Genomic DNA, 21116 nt, shown 5'->3' with positions numbered 1-21116 from the left:
CAAACACTCTGTGACCGATCCAATCTGGGTACAAAACCCACAAACAAAACCATGGGGTCTGGTGCATACAGAGGCGATGAACAAAAAAAAAAGGAAGCTGAAGACAGTCACGCTTTTCTTTGGCAGCTTGGTGTTGTTGCATACAGCAAGAACAAACAAAGACAACGAAGAAAAGGGGCAGCCAGCAGGCTGTGGAGAGACACCAAGAAAAATAAATAAAGCCATGAGGCTTGGACAAACATGGAGAAGGCACCATAGTGCTGAAGAAAAAGTGCACGGCAGTGATGAGGGCATAGCCTTGAGGAGGGAGGCAGTCATGAGGCAGTTAAAAAAAAGGCTGCTGAAACAGAGCAAACCAAATGCTCCAAATCAATGAAACTGGCAGTTTCAATTCAAGAATGGGAGCCACTTCGATTCAACACCTTTATATTTTTTGCATCTTCAACAAAGTTCCTCCCTGGAAGTCTCTTAGCTTGTTTATGAAACCCATAAACCAAATTATATGGATTATCAATCCATCATGGGTGGCAACCCACAATCAAACAAACGGATGGCAATCCATGCTTGGGTATAAAACCCGTAAGTCAATAATGCTCTGCCGAGCGAATCTCCATGCTCCTCCGAAGTCCCCCATGTTTGGGTATAAAAGCTTCTGTACAAAATGTGGAGCCATGATATGATGTGCAATAAGGAAAAAAAAAGTGCCGCAAGACCAAAGCACCATTTTGGCACGCTCTAATTGCAACCACAGAAAATATCTATTTGCTGGCAGAGTAAAAATAATAAATCAAGGCTGGGGTGTTCAACCCACCGTCAAAAACAGCCAACTAAGGATCTTCATCATAATCCAAAATGAGCAATGTTTGTGTGTATCACATGCTTTGATCTTGGATTGCCCCTCCAGCAAACAAGAGAGATCACCCCTTCTTTTTGTGAGTGTCAGCCAAAAAGAAGAAAAAAACAGCTCATGAATTGTTAAAGGGCTCCAAGACATGAGACGTGTCGACTCGTTGATGTTTAAGAGGTCAACAATTGGGTCTCTACCAACAAAGTGGTCAGCAAATTCAGTGACAATAAAGCTGCACCAAAGCAAAAAGAAAGAAAACAAAAGGAAGGAAATAATATTGTTGTGGAGGAGATGCCACCACGTGAAAGACCAAAACAAGAAAGCAGCAATATTGTTTTGTTCTCATTTTGCATGCAAGAAATAAACAAGAGGGTGGAGTCTTAGAACTTCACGGCTCCATATTTACTCAAGACAAGTTCGAGACAAGTTCACGGCTTCACGGCTCAAAGCTTCACAGGCCTACTTACTCAAGACAGGTTCGGGAAAGCAAAACACTAAGGCTTCACTCCTGTAAGGACCTCCATAAGTCCGTTTGCGATAGGGTAGTTCCGCTCAAATTCAAAGCTGAGTCAATCAGGTACTGCTAAATCAATTGAGGTGGGCTTCATGGGTTTGTTGTACAAAGTCACAAAGGTTATGCAACAAGTCTAAGAGCCCAAAACACAAAGTCTCAAGTCCGCAAATGATGGATTATGGGCTTAAATTCCAAAAATGCCCATTAACTCTCAAATCGTCAAGTGAAGACTCAAGTGGCACAAAACCACACCAGATGTCAAGGGGCACAAAACCACTTCAAAAGCCACATTAAGAAATGTGGGAATCAACCATTGTTGCAAGGAAGCTGTTCAGAAAAGAGTGCCAAGTGACTCAACCATGCTGTGACTATGACTCTAGTCCAAATAAATTATTGGTCATGCGCGGAGCATTAAGCTCAACTCCCAAAAGATTTTAAAGGAGCATCAATATGGATTAATGGGTTTTGTTGATCAAAAAAGCCCATTAATCTCAAATCCTCCAAATCATGCATGGATACAAACGCATGTGTCAATGATCAAATTAAATTGGTGGGTTCATCAAAATTGCCCATTAGTTTTCTTTGATATTGACCAAAAGAAAAATGGTATAAAACCATCCAATTTTCCCCATGGGTCATCTACCCATGCAAATTCCAAATGAGATTAAATTCAAATATCTCAAACACAAATTCTTAATTAGTGGGCCACACTTACCCATTAATTTCTAATTTTTCCCATAGGTCATCTACCTATGGAAATCTCCAAATTGTCCCAAAGATACAAATTCTCAATTAGTGGGCCACACTTACCCATTAATTTCTAAAATTTGGAACTACGTCGGTTTGATCCCGTCAAGGGTACATAGGCAGTCTAACATCCCAATAGACGCAACCGCAATCAAGTATAAATCTCTGGTTTATCTTAACCAGATTTCGCCAAAACACTTTCCCAAGTGCAATTGTCAATTTTTTTGGGAAAATTAATGGGATAATCAAAATTACTCATTATTTTTCTTGGACATTGACAACCAGAAAAGTGGTACAAAACCATTCAATTTTTCATGGGTCATCTACCCATGCAAATTTCAATGAGATTAAATTCAAATCTCTCAAATTCAAGTTCTCAATTAGTGGGCTACACTTACCCATTAATTTCCAATATTTCTCATGGGTCATCTACCCATGCAAATTTCATTGAGATTAATTCTAAATCTCTCAAATACAAATTCTTAATTAGTGGGCCACACTTATCCATTAATTTCCAATTTTTCTCATAGGTCATCTACCTATGAAAATCCCCAAACGCAATTGTCAATGTTTAGGAAAAATTAATGGGATAATTAAAATTACTCATTATTTTTCTTGGACATTGACAACAACGAAAGTGGTACAAAACCATCCAATTTTCCATGGGTCATCTACCCATGAAAACTCTAATGAGATTAAATCCAAGTCTCTCAAACAGAAATTCTCAATTAGTGGGCCACACTTACCCGTTAATTTCCAAATTCTGAACTACGTTGGTTTGATCCCTTTGAAAGGGTACGTAGGCAATCTAGAGATTCAATCTAGATGCAACCATCCCAAATGCAATCCCATATCGAATCCCTGGTTTATTCAGCTAAATTCACTCAAACACTTCTCAATACAATTCAAATCAAATTTCCCTCGCAATGAGTCATTTATTCATTGCGATTCTTTGAACTACGAGTGGCTTGATTCCCGCAAGGGATACGTAGGCATCCTGAGGTTGGACTTGGGAGCAGTTGCAAAATCAAACACACACGTTCTGTTTCTTTATGATGGAATCAAAGGGTGTTCCCTTGAAGCAAGGGATTGTAATTAAGAGACTTGCGTCTCAAATGGGTCGAACCTAAAATAATAAAACCCCGTTATTTAATTAGTGGTGGTGAAATTATATTAGGAGGATCACATTTTCCTTCAACATAATACGTGAATTTTATGCGTCTTATTGAAATTTTTGTAAAAAAAAGTGTAATAAATATGAAAAATACATACGTACCTGTATAATACTAGTATTGTGCGTTTGCTTTTTTTAAAAACGTGAACTTTACCGAGTCTTTAAGACATATGTAGAACACATATGTATTATTAAAAAAATACGTACGTATGTGTATAATACATTATTAAACGTGAAAGTGCGAAATTGTTTATACGGGTAATAACTTTGAAAAAGTAAAAAATCAAAAGGGGAGAATAGAGACTCATGTAATGGCATAATAGTAATGGATAATGTTCTAAACTACTCTTATCGGTAAACAAAAATCGGGTAAAAATACTTAAAAGAAAAAAAAGGATCATACTATACATATAAAGAGTATAGCTGACTGACTATATTATTTATTAAAAGGCTTTTTATCACAAATGGTCCTTCATATGTACAAAATTATCACGAATCGTCCTTCAAGTTTTTTTGTGACACTAATAATCCTTCAAGTTATCATCTACCCATCAAAATGGTCCTTTTAGTTAATTTCTGTCAAAACTAACGTTAAAAAATCACTGCCCATTCGACCAAACCCAACCCTCAGAACTCTGTCCCTCCATTTCCTCCTGGGTCATTCCATTTTGGCGGCCCAGTATATAACCAATCTTGAAAAGTAAATTCTAAACAAATTGAAACAATCCAAGCTCAAGCAAAAAGTTAGACAACAATTACAGACGATGCATGAAAGAGACAGACAGAGAGAGATTACAGTGGAGCTAGGTACACCATGAAGGCCGAGAGAGAGAGAGAGAGAGAGAGAGAGAGAGAGAGAGAGAGAGAGAGAGAGAGAGAGAATTTAGAATTGAAAACCAAGCAAAAATTGAAAAGAAAAAGGAACCCAATTATTAATACACGTCGGGGGAGAGGGTGGGGTTGTTGTTGTGGTGTTGGTTAGAGGAGGTAGAAGAACTAAGTAGTACATAGAACGCCTAAAACAGAGGCCAAGAGGAAAGCATTAGGGGGGGTGAAGCTCTTTTAACTAAGGAGTGTGTGAGGATTTGAGGGTACTCCAAAGAATCAAAGAGCTTGCTCTAATTATTGCATTGTGTGCCTTTATACAGGAAAGCAGAAGGGGAAAAGAAGACCAAAAAAAAAGAAAAATAAGAAAGAAACAGAGTTGAGCTAGCTATGAACAAACTGTATATTTGATGTCTTAAGCTTACTCTACTGTCTTCTTCTTTATACACATGTTTTTCTTCCCCTAGGTAATCATAATGAATGAGGAGAACTACAAGCAATTAGCCACAAGATTAAGACACTGTGCAAAAGCTTAGCTTGGTACTGAAGGGTAACCATAATTAGGTGAGAAGAAATTGCCAGCCACATTGAGATTTGCAGCTATAAATGAAGTCTTAGTCATCCTCTGTTCCGTACTGGATGTTGAAAAACTATAGAATCACATCGGTACTCAAAAAACTATTGAGGACTCAGTATTTGATGTGCCATCAATAATGAATTTGCAAAACTTCTTCTATATTTCATATTGATCCATGAGCATGAAGTTAGTCTTTCTCTGGAGTTCTCTATTGTTGGTCTTTCTGTTGAGCTTGGATTGTTTCATTTTCTTTAGAATTTACTTTTCAAGACTGGTTATATACTGGGGCGCCAAAATGGAAGGACCCAAGAGGAAATGGAGGGACAGAGTTCTGAGGGTGGGGTTTGGTCGAATGGGCAGTGATTTTTTAACGTTAGTATTGACGGAAATTAACTAGAAGGACCATTTTGATGGGTAGATGATAACCTGAAGGACTATTAGTGTCACAAAAAAACTGAAGAATGATTCGTGATAATTTTGTAAACCTGAAGGACCATTTGTGATAAAAAGCCTTATTAAAAAAAATAGAGTATAGCAGACCGGCTATACTATTTATTATAAAAAAACAAAAGAGGTCCCCCAGTTAGCCGCACAGCTATACTTACCTGGACACCTGACCACTCAATCGCAAGGCAAGTCCTCTTTTTTAATATAAATAGTATAGCCGGTCGACTATACTCGGTTTTTTATTTTTTTAAAAAATCGTATAACCGTGCGGCTATACTTATTGTGGCAACCACTGGGTGGGGTCCTCTCCTCCGGCTATACTAATTTTTTTTTATTTTTTTTTTGCATAAATAGTATAGCTGGGTGGCGATACTCTATTTTTCTATTTTTTTTAAAAAAAAAATATTTAGTATAGTCGATATTGTATACTCTTTATATATATACTAGGATCCTTTTTTTAATTTTAAATGTTTTTCCCCAGTTTTTGTTTATTGATAATAGTAGTTTAGAGCATTATCCATTACTATTAGGCCATTACCCGAGTCTCTATTGTGTCCTTTTTATTTTTTACTTTTCTAGAGTTATTACCCTTATAAAGAATTTACCACCTTCATGTTCAATACACGTATTTTTTATAAAATTTTCAATAATACGCACAAAATTCACGTATTATACACATATTTTTCACATAATATTGAATAAAAATAATATATATTACAAAATTAAATATATTATATTAAAATCTATATATATAAAGCAAAAGGCAGAGAATGGTGAAACATTCAAAATACCAGAAAATGCCCTTGGTTAATGCAAATATTAAGAATTGAAATTATTAATTAAATGAGGATAATATGGTAAATTCACAATTTTTTGTATTAAAAAAATTAAAATTAAAAGAAAATTCAGATAATGGGTCCTATTTTTATGGAACACAAATATTCATTATCTTTTTTTAATTTTAAAATAAATTTAAATTTTTTTTAAAAAAACCTCTCGCATGCGCGGAAGCGCGTGCAGAGAGGCTAGTATTATATAATGACCAAACTTTTCAGTTGTTACTTGCCAAAATTATTCATGATTACTGAACAATTTATTATGCAACTAAGTTTTACTAGTTTGTAGAGTTGAAATAGCAAATTAATATCTAAAAAGTATAAACTAATGCAACTAGGAAGTCCTTTTTTCTTAATTTTTTTATTAATTAGTCTAGCTGCGCGGCGATACTTATTTGGACACACGGGCTCCTAATCGATGGGGTCCTCACTTTAAAAAAACAAAAAAACAAGTATAGCCGTTTGGCTAGACTCGATTTTTTTATTTATTATTTATACATAGTATAGCCGCACGGCTATACGTTCCTGGACACGTGGGCACCTAATTGCAAGGCAGGTCTTTTTTTTTTTAATATAAATCGTATAGCCGCATGACTATACTTACATGTACACATGCACGCCGAATCGCAAGGCAGGTTTTTAAATTATAAATCGTATAGCCAGTTGGCTATACTCGGTTTTTTTAATTAAAAAATAATAATAATAATATAGCCGTGCTGCGGTACTTATTTGGGGTCCTCTCCTTTTTTTTTTCTTTTTTTTTTAATAAATAGTAGAGCCAATCGGCTATACTCTATTTTTCTTTCTTTTTTTTTCCTAAATTTTTTTTTTAAAATAATATAGTCGATCCACTATACTTTTATATATATACTGGATCATTTTTTTCTTTAAAATTTTTTTTTTCCTGATTTTCGTTTACCGATAAGAGTAGTTTATAGAATTATCCATTACTATTAGGCCATTACTCAAGTCCCTGTTGTCCCCTTTTTATTTTTTACTTTTCCAGAGTTATTACTCATAAATAGAATTTACCACTTTCATGTTTCATACACGTATTTTTTTATAGAATTTGCCAAAATTGTTAATGATTACTAAATAATTTATTATGCAACTAAGTTTTACTAGCTTGTAGAGTTGAAATAGCAAATTAATATCTATAAACTATAAACTAATGCAACTAGGAGGTTCTTTTTTCATAATTTTTTTATTTATTAAATAGTCTAGTCATGCCACCATACTTATTTGGACACGTGAGCGCCTAATCATTAGGGTCCTCTCTTTTATTACCAAAAAAAAAAAGTATAGCTGTCTGGCTATAACCGATTTTTAAAAATTTTTTAAATAGTATAGCTGCGCGGCGATACTTTCCTTGACACGTGGGCAGGTGCTTTTTATTTAATATAAATAGTATAGCCGCACGGCTATACTTACTTGGACAAGTGGGCACCTAATCGCAAGGCAGGTCCTCTTTTTTTATAAATATAAATAGTATAGCTGGGCGGCTATACTTGATTTTTAAAAAAGGACCCACTTAGCGCCAAGGTGCCACCTGTCGAAAACAGTAAAGCCGCCAGGCTATACTATTTTTAAAAAAAAATTAGGAAAAAACCGAGTATATCCGCTCGCCTATACTATTTTTGTAAGTTGAACATGTTAGGTGGAATTCAAATTGTCCTAGATTTATTTCAACTTGCTATCCTAGCATGATAATACTTGTTATTCCCATATTAACTACATATGATTTCATGATGAATACAGTTGTTGCACTTACAAAACGGGTACAAAGTTTTACAGTCCGTGGAATTTGATACTTGACATGTTACATTGACGATAGTTTTTGCTCACGTTCGCATGAATAACTATCTTTAACTCTTCTCATGCATATTCATAATAAAATATATATCATATGATCACACGCATGTTAGACGATTGTTCTTTTTAACTTTATGTAATCACTCACAACTCCATTTAAGTTAACAGACCAAAAAGGATCTTCATTGTGATCACAGCAGCTACCAAGCATGGCAACCACACGCAGTAGAACTTAGAAGTGCAGCGGGATATGTAATTGATGTGTTCGTTGTGTTAGGTTAGGTCATTTTTACATAACATGTTGGGGGGTTGCATCAAGTTAATGCACAAAGTACATGTAATGATGAAAGCTTTTGGAATTATTAAGGAAGGATACTGTTTTTGGACCACAAAATAATCAAGTGTTCTAGTTGTACCCTGCCCTACCTGTCTCACATGCCTTGACTTGATTCATTCTTGCCTTTTGTTACCACCATCTTTAGGGTTTGCTTCTACTTTTCTTTTCTTTTTTCTTTTTTCTTTTTTAAATTACTATCTTTTTATCTTTTTATTTTTTTCCCATTCTTCTCTCTTTCCTTCATACGGTAAATATAAATCAAATGTATATATCGAGAATGAATTCTCTCTTATTTTCTTATATTAATTGATCATATAACGACTATATATATGAGACATGATTGTAATCATGAAACGTGAATGTGACAAAACTACATTTGTAGTATTCAAGAATATTTTTTCAAAAAGTAGGTGTGCCCATCTTCTTTTCTCATAAGCATGCATTCTATTCTAATTAATTAAGTTCATTTATTTACACCTAAGCATGCCTTTAATTACTATTTCTTATCTTAATTTAGTTATTTTCTACATGTTTTGAATCATATCTCTAACATCCAAAGGCATTTTTTTTATATACGTTAAGTAAAACTTTAATTTATGTTCAAGAAAAACTGAAATCAAATATGTTATGAGATGCCAACGTAAAAGCACTTTTAAAAAAAGGAGAAAAGTTTCAAGAGAAAGAAAGGTAAGGTATATATGCTAATGCCCTTGAGATATGTGGTCAGTTCATGAACAGCTAGAACGTTGTTTCTTCTCAAAAGAAAACCTCTGATACCAAAAATCCTTTACTTGGCGTCAGCCTTTCGTCAACCTCTCACACAGGGCAAAGAACCCTTTATATACAGGGCACACATTCCTCACGCTTTCCCAACAACCCCACATATCTCAATCCAAATATTGCAGGAATTAATTTGTGAGCAGTCAGATAGCATTTCATCATCAGAATCATCAGAAAGCATGGGTGTTCTTGCAGCCGTTGCTAAAAATTTGGATACATTAATCGGGTAATTAACAGAAAACCCACCTAAACTTTAGTTTTTGTTTTGTTTTTGTGTGGGTGCGTATTTTTCATATATTATCATTTATAACTGTATACGGATGTGATGTGTCTTCTGCAAAAAGTGGAAAAAGTCTTCTATGAAGGGCGCTTTTCTCTTAAATGTCAACTTCTATACACAGAATTTCAACTATATATAGATGACATCTTGATTTGCTTTAGATTGCATATAAAACGTACATTGTCTGATGCATGAAATAAATAAAACGTACATTGCCTAATGCCACGTAATCACTTAACGACTCCAATAATGGGCTGGGTAACGGCGTGATTAATTTGTAGGTTTTCCAAGAGTTAGGTATGTGCTTGAAAATTTTAGAAGGTTGGGTAATTGCTTGTAACGACCCCTAAAGTTTGGGTACTAATATGTAGTTTACCTTCTTTTTTTTATAGTTCTCCTAGCTTGTTGCATATTTACATTAATGATTCGATCACCATCTTATAACTTGCAAGATTGTTCATGTGGATATTTTGGAAATCTACCCAAAAAAAATGTTTGATCATAAGAACTGCAACTTAGTAATTGATGATTCATTTTAAACCAAATAAATAATTAAATTGTCATCATTTTGCAAGTCTTAAGAATGAACTGACCTTGAGAATTTTTTTTTTTTCTTTTGATCATCTGCTCTGCAGGCCAGGAGTGATGCTTCTTTATCCTTTGTAAGTAAATGACATCTCTCAATAAGAGAAATTAAAAAGGGCAACAAAAGCAAAGACCTGAGCTAACTAAAATATGTTTCTCCATTTGTGGATCATGAACAGGTATGCATCAATGCGAGCAATCGAGAGCCCTTCTGCACTAGACGATCAGCAGTGGCTAACGTATTGGGTTATATATTCCTTCATAACATTATTCGAGCTATCCTGCTGGAAAGTCTTGGCTTGGTAAGTCAAAATTTTAATTTTGTATGCATATATATATATATACATACATTCTAACATATTCAATATACTTGTAACTCCAAAGTGCACAGTTAACCTTACACCCGAGATCCTCCATCCCTTAAATATCGCTTGTATAAAAAAGACATATTTAATGTATTATGTGTGTGTAGGATCCCAATATGGCCGTATATGAAGCTGCTGTTTTGCATGTGGTTGGTGTTGCCAATTTACAACGGGGCAGCCTATATTTATGAGAACATTGTGAGAAAATATGTGAAGCTTGGAGGGTATATGGTGAACTCAAACAAGCCAGAGGGTCAGAAGAAGGTCCTCCAAATGATGAGCCTGGATGCAAGGAGGTCCGTTGAGCGTTTCATCGATCAACATGGTATTGATGCTTTCGAAAGAGTCGTCAAAGCCGTATGTATAAATTAATGTTAATCATGATCCATTAGTTAATATTTATGCATGCCTTCTATCTGGGATTAAATTTATTAGTGCGTGATCAAAATTTTCAGGCTGAAAAAGAAGCTAGGAAGTACTGAGGAGAAGCTGAAAAGAGATCTGGTCTTCTTTTAATTTTTATTATATATATAATATGTAAATGTGAAAACTGTAAGAAACAAAATGTTCTTCTGCTGCGATGGACATGTAGCAGAAACTAACAATTAATGTTGTTTTTTTTCTTCTTTGGTCTGACAATGAAATTCAATGATATACATGCATGGATTAAATACAGCACTTGTTCTTGATGCGCTGTGTTTTATGTCATGGAGGCCTACGTTTTCTGTTTCTTGTGATTAATCTTCTTTCTTTGGTATATATAATAACTTCTCTCGAGTTTTGGAGAATATGCTAATAAAAGCCAAAAAAAGGCAAAAAAAACCTGACTAAATTCCCTGCTAACCAAAGGATATTAGGATATTCAGACTTCAAAAAATTCATATGATGAAGAAAACAATAATCACTTCACTTTGTAGAATTCCAGAAACAGAATGATGTAGTCTGAAAATAACTTGAATTGTAAGATAAGCATATACGCCACTACTGCAATGTCATATTTTACAGAAGCCATGTGGAGAATACATTGCTGCAGAAACAGATGTTAAAAATACAAAGTGTTTCGACAGTTATAATTGGAAAAGTGTTTCGAATTGTCTCTGCAAGTGCAACGGCGCCAAATCATGTATGAACTATGCTGGTATTCACACATGAACATTTCTGTATCCTGGACTAAGTAGTGATCCTGTTGCATTCACAAAAAATGTGATGCTTATAAGCATGACAGATAATAAAATAATTAAGATGATGGGGAAGGAAAATATTTTCAATCGAATAAGACTTACTTCTAAAACCTGTAAATCTTTGTTGATTTCTTCTGAGGCTCTGGTTCTCTACAACCATTAGGTACTGCAACAAAGGGGATAGTAGAATGGATTGGCCTGGAGATATCCTGATCCACATTTTGAGTGGGTTTTAGGATGTGTTTTGCTCCTGCGCATAGTTTAATGGGACCAGATTTCACCATACCATCTACTTTGGAGGACTCAATTCCAAAGCTTCCGAATCCATCCTCTTGAATTTCATGTAGGCTGCAACCCAAATCACTTGCTTTTGTCCTACTCGAGTCAACGTCAAGTGCTCTCGAAGTAGACTGCATTTCACTGAAAAAGTTCCCTCTTGATGACCCTGCAACAGCACTCAACTTTTCTTGCATTTCTAAGTTGAACGTGTTAGGAGGAATTGTTGAATCAACTGCTTTTACTGCAAGTCTCTTGGTTTTCTTGCAAGGATAAGGGTCTTTGATACCAAAATCTTTTGATTTCAATCTGTCTTTTACCTTGGTTCTGTTTCTGTAGCCCATATTGATGGCAGACATTGCTTTTTGATTTCCTCCTGTATTGGCTGGAGCATGTGGAGGCAGAAATGTAGTTGCCGGACTAGGTGAACTCATCACTTGTGAATGATAGGTCATCAAATTGCAAGGATAAGAAAATTCAGATGAATGATGCATGAACGGCGCGGTGAAAATATCACTTCTCGGCATAATATGATGATGGTTTTTCCTACCCACATCTGGAAAAGATTGAGAAGCTGTATTTGGTGGTTTTCCCTGTAGTGTTGCATGTAACAACCAAGGGGGCAGGCCCTTGGAGGAGCTCTGAAACCATGGTGATTGGACATTTTCTCTGCATTCCGGATTTAGGAAAGGAAAGCCAAATGCTGATTTTGTAAAATGTGGTGGGTTCTGCTTGTAATTGAATTCAGCAGGTCTTAAAACCCCATGTCCACAGGTAGTTTGTGGACCAGAAAATACAGGTAGTTGAGAGCCAAACTGTAGAGATTCAGCTCCAGATATGAAGGCTTCCGGGAAGTTGGGTGCCCTATTAAACATTGCAGGTGAAGTGGGTAACTGAGCAAAATGGATCAAATTTGAACTTGGACTTCTGTGGGCGGTAAGGCTGCCAGTTTGAAAATCTGAATTGCTTTGCCAGTTGTGGTAAGGATGAGGAAATCTATATTCTGGGGCTTTCATCAGAAAATTTTGTAGAGAGGCATGTTCGCTGTGAATTTCTGAAGACTGTGCTACAGTTTCTTTCAACTTCCCTGATGCCGTGTCTGGAAGCCAACTCTGCTGGAAATTCTTGTTCAAGGAAGAACTATGCAAGGCAGTACTTGAAGGACAATGCTCTGCTATAATTTCCTTATCTGTCCAAACTTTTCCATCCTCAAATCCTTGAATCTCTCTGCTACTTTTACCAATTGCAACATCTTTTCCCATTAACCGCATTGTTGGTTGATTCATATTCGACGATGTGTGACCTGAATTATCCATAGGGATCATTCCCACTGTCTTTTGGTTCTGTACCTGGTCAAATTGTCTGCATCCACTGGTAGAGATATTCATGAGGTTCAGGCCTGAATCAAGCGGACGAAAAGAGTGGCTGCTTCTGCTGCTCTCAAAATCAAGCTGGTGTATACCTGCTCTTTGAGTGCTATCCAAGTAAGTAACACCTAACCTGTCTGGAAAATGTGAATTAAAATTCTCTTTAACATAATTCTGCATAGGAAACAAATTCAACTGATCATTTGGAAGTTCTTTCTCCACAAAATGCTTCTTGTATGCAGTCAAAGAATCTTCCATACTCGTTCTGTGGGTAAAGTTATGCGCTGGTAAGCTACTCGTACTCATCAACTGGCTAAAATTCTGCACAGGTAAGCTACTGGAGGACCCTGGTATAGTATCCAACTTCCTCAGCTGGTTGAACCCACTTCTACCCGTTGGACTCAACTGGATTAGTTCACCCTGCGAATTGAGAGGCAAACCAATAAAATCCTCATCCACACACCTTTCCCTAAAGGAACCTGCTCTTTGTTTCCACTCTGGAAAGGGATATGAGGCACCCATCAAGTTCATGGGAGGACATAATGATTGGCGGTGCAGACCATGATCACTAAATTTATCTATTTCAGATTGTGAAGGGAATGGAAGCCCCCCCCTTGCAATCTCATTGAAAGTGAAACTAGATGAAAAAGGTTCAGGAAATGCTCCTGCATTTTCCCTTGAACTCATAGCAGCTCCATAGATAGGATGTTCAATATGATCAATCATCGTCCCACTGGAACCAAAAGCTCTGGAAACAGCAACTCCATGAGTATTTATGCGTGGTTCTTCTAGAGCAGATATCAATCTTGGAATGCCAGCATATGCAGGTTTATGTGAGGTGATTGGATAGCCTTGACCGAACATACTCAAATTATTATCTTCAGTTGCAGCTCTACTTGCAGGTACAGATTTATCAGGCAAATGCTTTACTTTTTCCTGATGAGTAATATGTGGCCTCAGAAAACTTGGTATATCAGCATGATCAGATATTTTAGGCAATTCCTTCCTTCCAATTATACTGCAGGCCTCAGTTCCATTATCTGTGCCAATTGAAACATGATTTTCTCTTCTGTCTACCTCCATGGGGGCTGCTTCTTTATTACTGTCAGCAGACTGGTCCTTCTCAGATGAACTAACAAAGGTATCAGAAGATAAGTTGCCAACAGTATTGTGTTGAAAGAAAGACAATCCATTCTTCCTTGGGCCAAGTATGTGATTCTTGTCAGAAAACCTAACATGCCTTTCTGAGTGTTGAATACCACAAGGATTTGCTTGACTATCACCTTGCATGCTGCAAAATGCGGAGTTCTGACCACAAACGTCATGATTCTTGAGAATGCTGCGAACAGCAAAAATTTGCTTCTGATGCTTAGGAATCAATTTGGATGTTTGAACTACTTTTCTCTTCTTTGTAGATAAGTATTTCAGATTTGGCGTCCTTGCACGGACAGTTACACCATCCCAAATGTCCAGTGCAAACTTCTTATTCAGCTTTTTGGCAAAAGTGACTGGATTTTGCAATTTGAGTTTGCAAGACTTCTCCTGATTCAGACAAGAAAGTCATTACACCATTTCATATAAATTCTTCAATCAAAACACATTATCATATACAAATCTTCATTCATAGATTATCCTTGCAAAAAATCATGCAAATTGAAAATCATTAAGGCTTCTAATAGGGACCTACAAAATAGACAAACATGTTGCTTCAAGAAAATACTATAATAACAACCATCTAATTGAGTGGTCAAATGGTCTCGGATACAAGTTATTTTTTGGATAGATGATCTTTGAGGGAATATCTAAACACTAAGCAGATAGATGATCTTTGAGGGAATATCTAAACACTAAACTGTTCGGATCATTGAAATACAATGTGTAGTGGACCCCACAAGGGTGTCCTTCAAATAAACTTATATATCAAATATATCAAGATTTATATGTTGTTGGACTCTTCAATTAAAAAAATAAAGCACGTTAAGCATCAACTGTAGACAGGTAATTTCAGTCAATGAGAAAGTCGACCCAATCACAAAACCATATATCAAGCAGTCTCGAAATTCAGCTGCGTTGCAAATAAGGTGTCATCTGTCCAACTCCATTACAAAGGATTGTAAGCTGTCAGTGCATATTACCCTCTCTCTATCTGAGGATTTCCAAATAATCAGTTTCATATAAAAACTAGCAGCATCCTAGAGAATGCTCTCTTGTCCAAACCATTTGTCTCGCGATCCAAACATTCACATTATGGACATATATAGCTGGTTCAAGCAAGATAAACTGAGACTCATAATGTCCATCCTTCTTTCAATCAATGGCATCAAGTAGCTGTGTAAAACTTCATATGGAGATTGTTCTATGCCACTAGATCAAAGTAGCCATAGTGCTGCTTCAAATTCAGAATTCCTATACAGTGAATTTTGCAGAAAGGAATCTTCATCTCGAACTGCATATCATATTTATCTCAGAACAATTAGACCGATTCATCTTCTGGAGTGAAATATCATCCTTTGGTATCATCCTCTCGAACTACATATCAGGCCATGCCACAAAGATTAAGAAAGAGCAAAACGAAGAAAGGGCTCCAAATACAAGGACAAATACCCATGCAACAAATCTCTTATTCTTACGTAATTCCAAACTTTCAAGACCCCATATCCAGCCAAGTAACTAATATAAGCAGAATAAACTCCGGTTAACAAGATCTTGTCCATACAATAAAGATGTTTCACTGTTCGAGTCACAGTATATATTCTGATGACATGATGACAGAAGAATGCAAATCATCTAGCATGCATCATATACACGCCCTTCCAAACGGTCAACCAATGGAGCAACATCCCAAAACAATCCTCCATAACCTGCTGTGATGACTTTTTAATCTCTCTATATATAAATTTAAAGTGATGTATATATTGAAATCAGAAGTTGAAGAAGTGGTGGACCCAGAAACTCCGAAGGCCAACCAGAAACTCCAAAATATGAAAGACAAAGACCAAGAAGATCATACAAAACAACAGTACTTCTTGCCCATTTCAACAAAGAAACGATGACATTTTTGTATTGCATCTCCAGATGATCAGAAATCAACCAGTTTCCATTACAAGCATATATATGTAAGACTTTGCAAAATTGCTTTCAAATTACCACACTTTAAAGCATAATAGCTAGAACCCATCAGTCATATAAACACAGAAGCCCACCACTTATGAATCTCAATCCAATCGCCCATCAATCTATATCAATGTCATTAATCAAACACCAGCTGCCATCTGATCAAAATCAGAGGGTACTTTGACCCCCAATTCCCAAATGATTATCTCCACAGTGGGGTAAAGACATCATCATTGATTAGCCCAGGATACACTTTGCTAAACGAGGGACAAAAACTGATCTCCCAACCTATCTAAAACCCCTTTTTTCTATTCAAATCAAACCCGTACTGTACAGCTGGAGCACCAACCATCCTTCTCCATAACCCAATGAAAATCCTCCCCAAAATAACAACCCATAAAATCTCCTGCATACTATTTTGTTTTCTAACATTTGTTCTCCTTTATTCTCAGAACCTCATTGCTGCTAAGTTGTTGAGACAAGGTACAATCACAAATGTATTGCAGTAATTTTATGCACACAGTGTGAGGAAAAGAAAAAAAAGGAGAGCAAACAACCAAATGATAATATTGCAACTCAATTTATGATATGAATCATGAAAACATATATACGCATTAGTATTTTATGGTATAAAAATTGACCACATACCTTGTTTGCAATTAACCCATCATTCTTCTTCTTCTTATTCTTCTTATTCTTCATCACCATCTTCTTGTTGAACTTCTTCCTGTTCTCCTCCAACAACAACACCTTCTTCTTCTCCTTCTTCCTTTTCTTTACCTTCTTTGCCTTCAACCTTGAAACACTGAAACTACTATCACCACCACTCTCACCCAACAGCTCACAATCTTCATCATCACCATCGTCATCTTCTTCGTAATGATTTTGGATCTGAGGCGCCACGGCGAAAATCTCAGCAATAGATCTCTTCTTGGGTACTTTGGACTTGGCCTTCCTCATCTGCCTCCGCTCCTCCCTCGACGCCTGAGCAAGGCAGCTGTCGATATGCGCATTCACGGCGTTGACAGTGGCCGATGAGAAATCTTTACAAACTGGACAAACCAACGACGACGACGTCTCAGACGATTTCTGGGTTTCCTGAGACTCGACCTCAGCCTCAAGCTCATCGGCAACGGCAGTGAATTCGATGTCGTTTCTGGGGATATCTGAGCTTTCTTTGTTAACAAGCGTTAACATCTGTTCTGGGTGGTGGTGGTGGGGATTAGTGGATGCTCTTAAGCGGTGGAGCTCGTGGGCCCACCACTTGAACTTGGTGATAGTGATCGGAGGAAGCAAGGCCTCGACTTGTTCCTTCTTCTTCTTCTTCTTCTTCTCCTTCATATCTTCATCACCTTCATCAGCATCATGACTGTCTGCAGCAGTGAAGGGATAGGATTTGAACACGTCCACGGTTCTCATCTTTGCCGCGTACTCTCTGCAACAGACGAAATCAAAAGCAGCATATAAATTGTAAAGCAGAGAAAAACTCACTGTATCTGAGCTGAACAGTAAGCAGCAAAGCATACCGGATGGAGAAGCCTTCAAACGCAACAGCCATGGTCGTTTTGGAAGAGATTATTATTCTTTGAAGAAGAAGAAGAAGAAGAAGAAGAGAAGGAAATGAGGATAAGGGTTGTAGCTAGGTAGAGAGAGAGAGAAGAGAATCAAAGAGCAAAGCTTTAGAGGAGGATAGAGAAAATGAGAGAAAGGAGGAGAGAGATAGAGAGGTGTTTGTGTTGTACTTTTTTTTTTTCTTTTCTTTCTTGTGTTTATTATTATTTTCTTTTTCCCGCTCGATGGAGGGAAGGACAGACAGACTGAAGACTGAAGAGAAGTACTGATGGGCTGAAGAGGTGGTGGTATTTGCTATAGCTTTCTTCTCTCTCCTTCTCTATCTCTTTCTCTCTCTAACAACAAGAGCAGCAGCAGCACTTTCTTTGCTTTCTTTCCCCCTATTTATGACTGACAGCGACCTGTGAGACCCCTACGCAAAACGCTAAAGTGACCCAACACAACTACTCTCTCTCTCTCTCTCTCTCTCTCTCTCATCCCCACACCCTTACCTATTTTTCCCATTCTTTTACATTTTTCTATCTTTTCCTTTTATATACTTATACGTAAGGAACAGTTTTAGTACTATTGTGTATATCTAATATAGTATCTGACATGACGATGTGATGCATTAAATTCATTTATATTATAACACATTCAAAAACATATTATTATTGTAACACAACATAATAATATTGTGATAAGAAAACATTTCAAAGTATCTTGTGAACATTACTTTTACATTTTGTACACATGTAAAGAATAATATTTTCTTTTCAATTGTATGGTGTAAGTTTGCAGAATTTTTTGATGATACCATGAATTGAAATTTCAATGATATGCTATTTTTTTTATGTTATCAATTCAATATGCATCTATCTAATATATCAGAAGAAGAAGAATCGAACATAAAATATTGAATGCAAAGTTAAAATATTCTTCACCGCTTGAACTACAAAGAGTGCATACTTAAATAAAACCCCATTTTACAATGAGTTATGCAACTCATTTTCATTGAAACTGTGGGCAGTATGAGTGAAGTACTTCTAAAAAAAGGATTATAATCAAACCATTAATTTATTATATCATTTAAACTATATCTAAAAAGTTCGTGTACAAAACAGCACCCATATTCGATTATTCTTGTAGCCATAAGCAGCAAGGATTCTGCTATGCCTATGCATTCAAAAGCAACCCCCAACATAACACAACACAACAACATCGCGTGAACATACGCACTTGATTTTATTATTATTATTATTCTCAAAATAAAATTCAATTACATTGAATTTGCTTTCTCTACACCCTAGGGCGTACCTCATATATAAGTTTCATAAATTAATAGGTACGTGTATATAGTTATTCTTTTATATGATTGTCCGTAAATTATTATCGTGCAGATGTCATTATAAATAAATAAAAAAATAAGAAGGAATAATAGAACATATATGACGTCTGCATAATAATAATGTTTAGATATCCGTATGAAAGAATTTCTGCTATATCTCTCACACATATATATATAAACATGGACCACCACAATTATCTACGTACAGTTTGGAGTAATTTTTAAACTCGCAGTGCGTAGTTAGAAGTGAAATAAGTTTTATTGGTTGTGTTGTGGTGGACCTTTTAGATTTAGACCTTGTGGTGAAGTGAAGGGCAGGGCCTACTCGTGAATTAACATCAACCTTCTCTCTCACCCCCTCATGTATGGACCACAGTTGCAAACAAATTTATTTAAGTCTACCTACATCAAATGGTAGCTGGTCCCCTGAACTTAAATTGTTTGTGACTTTTATAAGCTATTTACCAAGACAAAATACAATGCTAATTATAGATTATAGATTCTCATTAGTTTCAACTTTCATCCACTGAACTAACTAGAAATGGTTATGCAATCCTTACATGTCAACTTGTGGTGTTGACATGTATCTTTATACAAGGTAATTAATTTTTTCTTACCAAACCATGACAATTTTGCACAAGACGTTCTATATATTTTTCTTAAAGACATGAAACGTTGAGAAAACTTCATTTCTATTCAATTTACTTTGATTTGATTATTATGACATGATTGATTGTTTTAGGATGAAGTCCAAAATTTGATACTTAAAAACCTAAAACCGAAGCTCTAAAGAATCATTTTATACCCTAAAGAATAAATTTTGTCAAAAAACGTGATCAACATTGAAGAAAATTGAATAGAAATGAAGTTTTCTCAGCGCTTGCACGTGGAATTTTTGTCCATATATATGCTTTCATGAAACAAAATTGTTGATTAGGTGGTGTGTCAACATATTATGCTATAGTATGTGACTATTATTATTGCTCTTAATAACAAGGACAAAACTAGTTGTATATGCAAAGGATTAATTGCGTGGAAGGAAGATGTGCATATAAAAGAACGGAATAAAGATCCAAGACATAAACCGTGGCAAATTAAATTTTGGATGCAGAATGTTATTGATATCTCCACATGTTAAGAGAACATTACATTGCATATATTCACAAGCTTTGTATTAATTATATACAATTTAAAGAATGATGAAAGACGAATATATAACACTGTGTCCAGCGGAGTTACCACAGTGGTTGTGGTTCTCTTCCTTTTTCATGTTGGCACTCAAGATCGAAATCCTAGAATTTCTTTTTCTTCTAATAAAAAAAAAAGAATTAACACTTTTTATTTCTGAAAAATATTGAATTAATTAAAGAACTAAGAACAATATAAAAGGCGTGCGTGAAACCAAATCCTTCTCTCTTGCGTTGACTAAAATCAAGTAAAACAGAAGTGCACTTGCAAGAACAATGCAAAAAGTGAGCAGCTGAATCCGAATTAATTAATAGAGCGCATGCACAAATAGTTGGAAGCACTTGCAAAATAGAAATTATTTTTATTTTTTATACACAACTCTATATATATACAGACATGTATTATATATTTGGTGAGCAGGTCAGCTACTCCCATTCACCTCTCCCTGTAGCAGAATTTCATTGCTACATCCACAAAATCTTTTGTAATAGTTACTTGCAGACTTGCAATTCTCCTCCTCAGGATACATATGCTTCCTACAAGAAGTTGAACTAACATTAATTAAGTACTGGAACTCCTGTAAAATTTATTAGTTTTTAAATAATTTTCTATTAATCCGTTGTTTTGTATTTTCTTTATCCGAAGCTCATACGTCTGATATATAGGGACCCTCCTAATATCATTTGTGATGTTTAGAGGATGGGCGGTTTGTAATCTTCTTTTATAGGTCGATATCGTTTCTTTTCAAAAATCGATCGAATCCTTCATGCAATAATGTTTTGTTAAACTTAATTCCAACTTCTAACCCATTAATTAGGTGTTGTTAGTTTCGTACTTATCAGTTGAATTGCTTGCTCCCACTTAATTATACAAGAAACCAACCAGCAAGATATACAGATGGGTTTCTAAATCTCTTTCGTAGGTGATCAAAGGTAGGGTTTTCCCATTGCCCCAAAAACTAAAGC

General features: G+C 35.9%; 2 protein-coding genes across 4 annotated transcripts; one reads left to right on the top strand and one right to left on the bottom strand.

Annotated features, from left to right (window-relative positions):
* On the top strand, window positions 8951-10801 carry LOC18783706 (HVA22-like protein f). Of its 3 annotated transcripts, none has more exons than XM_020560312.1 (5): window positions 8951-9122; window positions 9812-9838; window positions 9941-10063; window positions 10234-10451; window positions 10582-10801. In XM_020560312.1, the coding sequence occupies exons 1-5, from the start codon at window positions 9076-9078 to the stop codon at window positions 10584-10586; spliced, it is 420 nt and encodes a 139-aa protein (XP_020415901.1). In that variant the 5' UTR covers window positions 8951-9075; the 3' UTR covers window positions 10587-10801. The 3 variants fall into 3 exon arrangements, with proteins under 3 accessions (XP_020415901.1, XP_020415899.1, XP_007215098.1); XM_020560310.1 differs by having other exon boundaries at window positions 10234-10487; XM_007215036.2 differs by having other exon boundaries at window positions 8955-9122; window positions 10234-10483.
* On the bottom strand, window positions 11004-18105 carry LOC18784236. Its single transcript, XM_020560309.1, has 4 exons — window positions 17591-18105; window positions 16713-17499; window positions 11410-14492; window positions 11004-11309 (listed from the first exon to the last, which is right to left on the bottom strand). Exons 1-3 carry the CDS (start codon window positions 17620-17622, stop codon window positions 11412-11414), a joined length of 3900 nt encoding a protein of 1299 aa, XP_020415898.1. The 5' UTR covers window positions 17623-18105; the 3' UTR covers window positions 11004-11309; window positions 11410-11411.

Source organism: Prunus persica, chromosome G3 (assembly GCF_000346465.2).
Source record: "Prunus persica cultivar Lovell chromosome G3, Prunus_persica_NCBIv2, whole genome shotgun sequence".
Lineage (NCBI taxonomy): Eukaryota > Viridiplantae > Streptophyta > Magnoliopsida > Rosales > Rosaceae > Prunus > Prunus persica.
The sequence above is the reverse complement of the archived record's forward strand: the minus strand, read 5'-3'. Positions and strand labels throughout refer to the sequence as shown.

Coding starts and splice junctions, on each gene's coding strand:
- LOC18783706 (XM_007215036.2), top strand. CDS start 9,076: ATGGGTGTTCTTGCAGCCGTTGCTAAAAATTTGGATACATTAATCGG. Junction 9,839..9,940: donor GTGATGCTTCTTTATCCTTT/GTAAGTAAATGA, acceptor GATCATGAACAG/GTATGCATCAATGCGAGCAA. Junction 10,064..10,233: donor TGCTGGAAAGTCTTGGCTTG/GTAAGTCAAAAT, acceptor ATGTGTGTGTAG/GATCCCAATATGGCCGTATA.
- LOC18784236 (XM_020560309.1), bottom strand. CDS start 17,622: ATGGCTGTTGCGTTTGAAGGCTTCTCCATCCG. Junction 17,500..17,590: donor TTTGAAGGCTTCTCCATCCG/GTATGCTTTGCT, acceptor CGTCTGTTGCAG/AGAGTACGCGGCAAAGATGA. Junction 14,493..16,712: donor ATGGGTTAATTGCAAACAAG/GTATGTGGTCAA, acceptor TGTCTGAATCAG/GAGAAGTCTTGCAAACTCAA.